At 40.5% G+C, this 9356-nt stretch overlaps 1 protein-coding gene across 1 annotated transcript; it reads left to right on the forward strand.

Annotated features, from left to right (window-relative positions):
• Positions 1 to 754: 754 nt before the first annotated feature.
• Positions 755 to 8388, forward strand: cibar1 (CBY1 interacting BAR domain containing 1). Its single transcript, XM_070922057.1, has 9 exons — positions 755 to 868; positions 1549 to 1783; positions 1903 to 1971; positions 3156 to 3257; positions 3602 to 3607; positions 4282 to 4386; positions 4688 to 4801; positions 6912 to 7031; positions 7995 to 8388. The coding sequence occupies exons 1-9, from the start codon at positions 840 to 842 to the stop codon at positions 8115 to 8117; spliced, it is 903 nt and encodes a 300-aa protein (XP_070778158.1). The 5' UTR covers positions 755 to 839; the 3' UTR covers positions 8118 to 8388.
• Positions 8389 to 9356: the final 968 nt, after the last annotated feature.

Raw genomic sequence — 9356 nt, forward strand, 5'->3', positions numbered from 1 at the left:
CGATCTCCAGCTCCTACTGTCATTGAGCAAACCCCAATTGCTCTAATTATGAAGTTTCAGTCAGTCAGCAGCTCCGCCGCCATCTGTGTGTGTGAATGGAGGAGTTTTGCATAAAAGTGTGACATAAATACAGTATATATCATATATCATAATGTACTTAAATAATCAAAATTACTGATGGCCATTTTGTTGATCACATGTTTTGTATGTATAATCTTAATTTGCTAAGCAACAACTAGCCTAACTAAAGGCTAGTTGATCTCTAAACTGAAGAAAATGAATGTGGGGAAAAGAAGTGCCATATTTTCCTCTGAAATGTAGAGGTGTAGAAGTATAAAGTAGCATGAAATTAGAAAACTCTACTAAGAACTAAGAATATTTACTCTACGTACAGTACAGTGCAGTCAGGGGGTAAAATTAACTTTTTGTCCACCGGCCAAATGGCTAGTGAATGTTCAAATTCTACCATTGTTTTTTCGGCTGGAGAGTGAAGCAAGTCTGCTTTCATATTTTGCCAGCATTTGGCTGTTGTTTCTTTAATAAATGTATTTACTTTCCATTACTGCTTTATAGGCTATAACACAAGCAAAACACAAGCACAATAATCAAAATAAACTACGTTGGTTCACCTTCAACTTTCTGAGACGAACTGCTCAGAGTAGCAACGACTCAATCTCCCAGAATGCATTCTTCAAGCGGAAACGCCGGGGACTCCATGGAAACGGCAGACTGGCGTGCTAGCCTGGGAGATAAGTAGCATAATTAGCTAGCGTTAAATCCGGGTCCCGATAAACTTGGCTGAATACTGAATACATCTCATTTACTGCCTTTCTGCGAAGATGAGTCGCACGCCTGATGCCAGAGCGAGGTAAGAGACAGTCCTCTGTTAACGTAAGTTGCGGGGGAACTAATGTTAGTGCTCGATAAGTTAACGTTAGCTAGCTTTTAGAAAAATCAACCTCGCAAGAGCAGCGAGGATACCATAGGTTAGCTAGCTGCTTGTTAACTTGTGCTTTCACGCTTCACACTGATTCCAAATATAGCCGTGAACGAGTTATCTGTTATTCATCAGTTGGCACAAACACATACCGTCAGTGGATCGTTGTCATTATCCCCAAACTGACTTTTCTCTATTGGCCACAAACTGTTGGAACGGATTTCCGTTTATCGTCCTCAAAATAAAGCGCAAATGCTAATGTTACCTTTTTAGATGTTTTTCTCGGTAACGGTAACTAACACTAGCTGGTGTTACAAAATAAATACGGGGGTTTTACTACACGTATCTGTCTAGCAAAGTGTCTGTGCCATCAACGACGATGAAATAAGAGGCGTTATGAAATCATTGTATTAGACAAAACCCTGTACATCACATCCACAAGACGTTTTTGTTATCAGTGAGCTGCTACACGTAGATGTAGTTTGAAAATTCAACCTCATATGACTCAATATATTATCTCTTCCCTGCACAAATGTGTGAAACAAATGCCCTTTTGTGTCCCTAAACACTATTTGATTACTGCTGTTAATGTTGTCCTTTTCCCTCTCCAGGGACAACCAGACGAGAAAGATCCAGGAAAACATCACCAATGTGGAGAAACATTTTGGAGAGATGTGCCAAATGTTTGCTGCCTATGTCCGTAAAACAGCCAGGCTACGAGACAAGGCAGATCTCCTGGTTCGGGAAATCGGCATGTATGCAGACACAGAAACGCCAAACCTGAAGAGGGGTATGAAGCAGTTTGCTGACCACCTGGCCAAGGTCGAAGACTACCGCCAGGCTGAGGTAAAACTACAGTATTTTATTTCCTGCTGATATGACTTCAATCATAATTTCATATTCACAGCCACCATCTGAATGTGTTGGGTGAGATAGAACCTAACATGAAGTTATTTGCCTCACAGGTGGAAAGACTTGAAGCCAAAGTCATAGAGCCATTAAAAAGCTATGGAGCTGTAGTGAAACGTAAAAGGGTAAGTGTTGCTCTGAGCTGCAGCCATGTTGATGTCTGCACTGATTCCAAGTGAACCAAATGACAAAGCTTAATCCATGTTCCAGTTACAATTATTGTAAAATAAGTACAACGACTCCTCAATGAGAAACGTACAGAATCATTTTACTGTAAATGATTGTAAGGCAAAAATGTTTCAACATATTTTGTGTAATTTATATGAGCACTGACATTACTTTTCTGTCTTATTCTTGCTTGTTAAGATCTCACACAGTTATACAGCAAATGCTGCACCAGCTAAAAGTGACTTTAAATGTCAACAGAAAATTGACAAGTGCCTCAAAGATGGTGAAATTGTTTACCTCCCTGGCTTGGCCCCTCTCCATACAGTCCATCTAAATTGCACATTTCAAGATTAAATGTGCTTTGGCCTACAAGGATGCAGCAATTGTGTCACCAAAATGAGAATAGGGGCTTAGGCGCAGTTTGGGACTCAGAGCGATTAACTGTCAGTGTTTTTACTACTACATGGCCACATGAGGGCAGTATTGATTTGACATCAGCCTGTCTTTGTGTCACTGATGGCATCTCCCCTCTCAGCATCTTGTTTTAGGATTAAAATACATTTTCTGGTAAAAAAATATATCAATTCCATTATTTATTTCTCAGACAATGTTGCCGTAAATGATCAAATTAGTCATGTTGTCTCATGTTGTCCTGTTGCCCACAGTTGCAAAGTCCTTCAATGTAACTAAAATACTTTCAAACTGCAGATTTGCTAGATTTTAAAGTAGGTGACAAAAAATGCATGGCACTTCTTAGTTTGTTTACAAGAAACAGTCTGCCTTGAGAATGATTTGTGATTGGTCATTTGTTATACAGGTGTGTCCAAATGTAATTCAATCTGGCTAAATTAAGTTATTTAATCATGGAAAAGCGAACTTTGCTACATTGAATTTTCTGTCAATGCTGAAACATTATTTCATTCTTTAACATTACCAACTGTGTCAGAGTAGAGATAACACCAAAACCTGCACAACAGGGTGTCCTTGAGGTCTTGATCTGGAAACACTGAGCTACACCAAGCGTTTGTTAGATTATGTCCTTTAGCATTTAAAAAATTGACACAAATTTATAAATAATTGACTATCATTGTTAATGATCATAATGACTATTGTGTCCTTGTATGCTTGTGCATCCATGCAGGAGGATCTGAAGACAACTCAGAGTGCCAGAGACAGAGAAGCCAAACAGATGGCTCAGCTTGAGAGGACCAGACAGAGAAACCCCTCAGACAGGCAGATCATTGTATCCTCGCTTTGTTTTTCAAATTCTCTAATACCAAACAGATGAAATACTTTTAATGTTACAACAACCACCTATGTACTTTTTAGTGGGTGACAGCTTGGGTACAGCTTGATTCCTTGTTAGTTATTGTTATTGATATTAATTCATATTGCAACAGGAAAATAAACTTGGATCCATTTTGAATGTTTATCTAGTTTGAAAAGGTTTACTTTCCAGTGTCCTCCCATCCACTTGATGCAAGAACAATTTGTACCCAGTTGCAGAGTGTAGATCAGGATCCACTTGCAGTAGAATAAACACAGACAGGCTAATATGTTTTGGTGTTTCCTTGACCAGTCCTTCAGTCTCAGGTGTGTCCCATGTAATCTGTGCATCTGATGACTGGTGATGTATGACTACAAAGATGAAACACACTTCTGAATTACCTTAACATGGAAGTGTAACAACTGTTGATCTGTCAAATGCAGCGACAGCTACATATTTTATTCATTACTGTTTATTAGATGTGAATCACACCATGGAGGTGACTTGTAACTTATAAACTCGCAAACCCTCTTCAGTTTCTACGCAAGAAGAAGGTGTTTAGTCATTGTCAGACCCGCTCTACACATGACAACCTGCAGCACCTATAGAAAATGAAAGTAACAGCTGAAGCTAATTTTATATAGCTCCTGTTTTTTTCTGTGTGTGTAGTTAAAGTTTTAAGTGTCAAAATTGATTTCCCTTCCTGTAGAAACATGTCAGTATCTGAGGGTCTCTTGCCGATAGGTGGCGCAGGTTGGACTGAAACTGCAGGTCTGAAACTTTTGGTACTGCAGTTCTGGCCTGTGTTTTAGTTTTTTTAGTGTTGTGCATTGTCAAATAAAGCTAATTTGGGTATCAAGTATCCATTTTATATTTGAATAAATCCATAAGCACAAAGGCATTCTGTTGAATTTCTATGATTATACTGCATTGTATGACACTGCACTGATGCTTTTCTCATAACCTCTCGTGTTGGTTCTCCCATTTGTTCTCCCATCAGGCTGAAAGTGAGCTGCAGAGAGCCACCATGGATGCCACACGGACCACCAGGCAGCTGGAGGAGACCATAGACGAGTTTGAGAAGCAGAAGATCCGGGACATCAAGGTCTGCTGCTCTGAGCTTTCTGTCCACCTCAAATTAAGAACTACAATTTAAGTGGTGGGGAATATATGTCCGTTGAAGCAGTGGGGGACAGTGAAGTGAAACCAGACAGTGATGATTTAGAGGGTCTTTTTTTGACACCTGCCCACACCTCTTAATCCTCCTTCAGCTATTCTTGTTTTGTCATTTCAGAACTCTTTTTCATGTCTTGTGGCCACCAGGCAGTTGTGATTCATTTAAATAGTGCTAAAGACTATTCTGTATTATCATATTACTCATGTCATCCCTGTCTTTCCCCTTATAGAAAATCTTTGGCGAGTTTGTGACAGTGGAGATGTCGTTCCATGCCAAGGCCTTGGAGGTGTACACCTTGGCCTACCAGAGCATTCAAAGTGTGGATGAGGAGGAGGACCTGGAGGTAGGCTGATGCTCTGCTCAAGGTTAACTGGGGCCCAGTCATTATAGTTAGCCTGCCAGCATTAGCTTGTTTGTGCGTAGGAGTGTATTATTGACTTGACGTAATCATGTTTCACTGACACACTCTGAGAAAGAGGATGTATATTTAAATGTGACTGGGGCTGAAAGCGGATCAATCCTTATGTACACCCTGTGCTGTGCACTTAATTAATCTGATTGTTATAAGTCAGTTTCATTTATATAGCCCAATATCACAAATCACAATTTGTCTCAAGGGCCTTTACGATCTGTACAGCAAACACCCTCTGTCCTTAGACCCTCGGTTCGAATGAGTAAAAACTCCCCCCAAAAAAAACCTTTAACAGGGAAAAATGGAAGAAACCTCAGGAAGAGCAATAGAAAAGGGATCCCTCCCCCAGGACAGACAGGCATGCAATAGATGTCGTGTGTACAGAATAGATTCACAACAGAAAATCATCGTATGTACAATTACAGTGACAAAATGTCAATTGTAAAAGTGAAGATGATGGATCCAGGAGGACAGCTGAGCAGCTTCAGGTGTCACCCACTAAGTAGGGTGCACAGCTTGGCAGCTTTTAGGGCACGGACACAAAAACAGCAGAGTTGCAGTCGATATCAAAAAGTTAGTTGAATTCTCGTTGGCAGGATAGACATGGACTATAAGTACCAATGTTAATAGATTAATCGAGACTGAGACTGAACTGCCGAAAGTGAAGTGGTAAGAGATACCTGAAGTAGGGAAGGATAAGTACTAATTGCAAGTTAAGTTAAGATGAGTTTCAGCTTAGATTTAAAGGCCTCAACAGAGTCAAACTGTCTGATGTTAGAAGGAAGATTATTTCAGAGAAATGATGGGAAAAGGGCCTGAAGCCAGCTGACTTCTTTTTAACTCTGGGGACAAATAGGATTCTGAGAGCAGAGAGGACGCGATGGGACATAAAGAGATAAGGGGCGATAAGGCCCATTTACAATTCAAGTCATCAGAAGCACTTTAAAGTCTGATCTGACATGGACAGGGAGCCAATGAAGTGAAACTAAAACTGAGCTTAAATATGGTCAAACTTTCTGTTTTTAGTAGCTGCAGCATTCTGAACCATTTGAAGACTTTTAATAGTTGTGTGCGGTAGGCTGGACAACAAAACATTACAGTAATCCAATCTGGATGAATTCTTGGCTGTTGAGAACAATTTAACGTTTCAGCTTCATTAGCGTTCATAGTTGTTACTCCCATTACTCATCGACTCATTGCTCATACAGTACATACCCTGTAGTCCACACCCTTTAACTGATGTGGTAACTTTGAAGTAACCTGCGGGACATAGCCTGCACTATTCAGAGTCCTGCTACTTTCTTCTGTTTACAATTTGGTGTGAGAGGTTTGCTGAACAGTTTTAAGAGACGAAGCCTGTAGTGAGAAAACAAAGGATCAATGATATTCAAGACAGCGAGGTTCCTCCTGCAGATGCCCTTTTGCTATTTTCCTCCACCCCTTGCCATCTCATCTGTGTGTTTTTGCACTGAATCATCTCCCTTCCATTCATATTGAAGCGAAACTCCTCACCCAGACAAGGCTGTTTTTTCAATGACTCATAGAACAAAGCATGGGAGATTGAATCATCTGTAAAAGGCACAATGACAGGCATGAAGATAATCCTGATCGAGAGCTCTTGCGGAATCTATTTTCTACACAGTGTGGTGTAAATGGCAGTTTACCGTTTTATCAGAGACATACCATCTGAGCTGCGTTGTTTATCTGTGGCCAAAGAAACATTGTCAGCCCAGTTGTTGATTTGCTGGATAGTCTGGATAGAGTATTCAAGTTGCGTGTTTTTGCTCCTGAGACTCTACATTGTATGTTGTTAACTGATCACTGATAAAATAAAATACCCAAATTAAACTGTGTGTTTAGCTGCGTTAGCAATCTGCACTTAATTTGTGTATACTGTGGCCACTTTACAGTCATTTTTTAAACTCGTGGTTATATTGCATTGTATTCAGTGCACACATTAAGATTACTGATGGATGTGCGTAGGCATTGCTTCCATTCTTCTATTTCTCTGAAAAAATATAGCGCCTACTGTCTTTGGCAGGTGTTCAGGAGTTCGCTGCACCCCCCTGACTACCAGTCACGCTTAGACATAGTGCGAGCTAATTCCAAAACCTCCCTCGATCGGACCGGATCCTTCCTGAGTACATCAGGGACTTTACAGGTAAGATACAGACAATGCATAGATGCTCTACTATAAAAACAAAAATTTCCCCAGAAGATCCCTGTTTGATCTGGTCTGTTATGGCATTGCTTTTTATCTTTGACTTTGACAGTTGCATAACTTTCATCGGGATGATGAAATAAAAAAATCCCTTCTTTCTTTTTCGAACCCCGTAGTCTTCCTCATACCAGTAGAGGCTGGTGCTCGATAACTCAGAGTCTTATCAGTTGTGCCAGTGTTTATGCGCAGCATCACCCCAGCCATCACTCAGTTTGAATATCCACACGTCATTTCATGCCAGTAACATCATGCATTTCCTCCTACTACCATCTTAACAGTGGTACTGCACTAACTTGTGACTTTAAAGGATTGCCTTGTAAAATGTCTGGACAGCACGTCTTCACTTTCTCACTAAATGAGGAGTATCATTTAATATCTTTGAACTGTCTTCTTTAGGTCTCGGGGTTCAGACGTCCTATCTTGGATCTAGTGATGTTCAGATTGTAGCTTGCTGAGGCAGATTGCCTCAAATGCTTCTTGCGTCACAACTTGAGATCTTACTTTGCTTCCATGATTACGTCTGATTTTATCTGTGGAAACTGAAATCACTGCTAAACAAAAAATTCAATTGCAGTCAGGTATACAGGTAGAAAGTGGATTGCATACTGGATAAAACCCCAGAGGAAAACTGCTAACAAAAGTAAAAAATGATAATGGTCATAGAGAAAGTCTCATATGAACTTGGCATGGGACATGTTTGTGTTCATATAGTATTATACTTCAGATATGGTGTCAGGGCATTTTGGGGTGTGTTCACACCTGTACCTGTTTTGTTTCTGCTCTTAACCGCAACCCTAGTGAAAGAGAAATGTTTAAGAGAAAACCGACTACGCGGAAGCACCAATTGTGCTTAATGACTAGCTGTGTTTTAGTTGCATAGTGACTGTTTATTTGTTGTCACAGCAACAAAGAGCTTGCAGTCGGCAGACAAGAAGAGAGGAGGAGGAAGAGGACGACGAAGAAGATGAAGAATCTGAAGAGGAGGAGGATGACGAGGATGAAGAGGACACAGATGATGAAAACTGAAAATGTTTTGTCTGGCTTTGTGTTTGTCTGTGTGGAACAAAAAGGATCTTAAAAGGTGTATCGCTGTTTTATAATCTTGAGACAGAAAAGCTGTGTCATTGCCAAAATCACCTCACACAGGTGGTCTGAGCAGTATTGTAGTGTGTGTTGTAGTTGTGTGATGCCCTGTTAGTGAACATCTTGTTCTCTACAGCCAGTTGTTGTCTTAACTATATTTTTATATAACACACAATGCCAAAATGCACATTAAAAATTCATTTGTACTGGAATTAGCAGTGCATTTTGCTGCACCATGTTATTCATCTTTATAAATAAAAGCACATCAGTTTTCACATTTTGCATTGTTCCAGTCAATTGCTGTTCTATAATAAATACGTGGTGTACCCTCAGTCACTTTGCATAAAAATGCCAGCAGAGGTTGATTGTTATTTTAGAAATTGTGCAGAGTGTGAATCAGTCTAAGTGACAGTAGTTATGTGACGACTCCAGTTGCGAGTGACTCATCTCTTCCACAGACATGCAAAAGTGGTACAAATGAAGCTGGGGACATTTTGCACCACACTGTCTGTGCTTATCAGTGTGTGTGTGTGTTGTGTGTGTGTTACAGTATGTGTTGTCTGCCACTGTGGAGGCTGTTGCTGCTGCCACTGTGTCGGCTGATGGCTCCTATGTCTCTCTTGCATGAGTCACTCAACACATTTATCATTCCTCAGCTGCTCGTGTCATCATGAACACTTTTTTGCCCCTGGACTTGTTGTACACACAAACATATTACAGGTTTATATCATTATCTGCTTGATGGAGAAACAATTTACAGACACACATTTACACACAAGCACAAACTGAATTCATGGAGCCGTTGTGCAAGCAACAACAAGATTTTTTTGTGTGTATATATATATGGGCTACCGAAGCCTCATTTACAGCAACACTGATTATCTCAGTGACTCTGAGAAAAAAGGTGCGTAGGTGATGTGTCAGCCCTCTGCGCAACAAAACCGTAATGCATATAAAGGTTAATGTGTATGCAAACACAGTCACACTAACACACACACCAGTTTGACTTTGGCGTACTGTGGATCTGAATGGCCTGGGTTGCAATGAGTCATCACCCATAAAGTGTGTTTGTGTGAGTCAGAGAGCTTTTCCAATCGCAGATAAACCTAAAGGCTCCACTCCCTGATCACAGGGTAGAGGAGTGGACAGCGGCTGGTGAGAGAAAAGGGTTTGAAAGGAACA

The sequence above is a fragment of the Enoplosus armatus genome, chromosome 16, assembly GCF_043641665.1.
Source record: "Enoplosus armatus isolate fEnoArm2 chromosome 16, fEnoArm2.hap1, whole genome shotgun sequence".
Classification (NCBI taxonomy): Eukaryota; Metazoa; Chordata; class Actinopteri; order Centrarchiformes; family Enoplosidae; genus Enoplosus; species Enoplosus armatus.

Coding starts and splice junctions, on each gene's coding strand:
- cibar1 (XM_070922057.1), top strand. CDS start 840: ATGAGTCGCACGCCTGATGCCAGAGCGAG. Junction 1,784..1,902: donor AAGACTACCGCCAGGCTGAG/GTAAAACTACAG, acceptor TTTGCCTCACAG/GTGGAAAGACTTGAAGCCAA. Junction 1,972..3,155: donor CTGTAGTGAAACGTAAAAGG/GTAAGTGTTGCT, acceptor GCATCCATGCAG/GAGGATCTGAAGACAACTCA.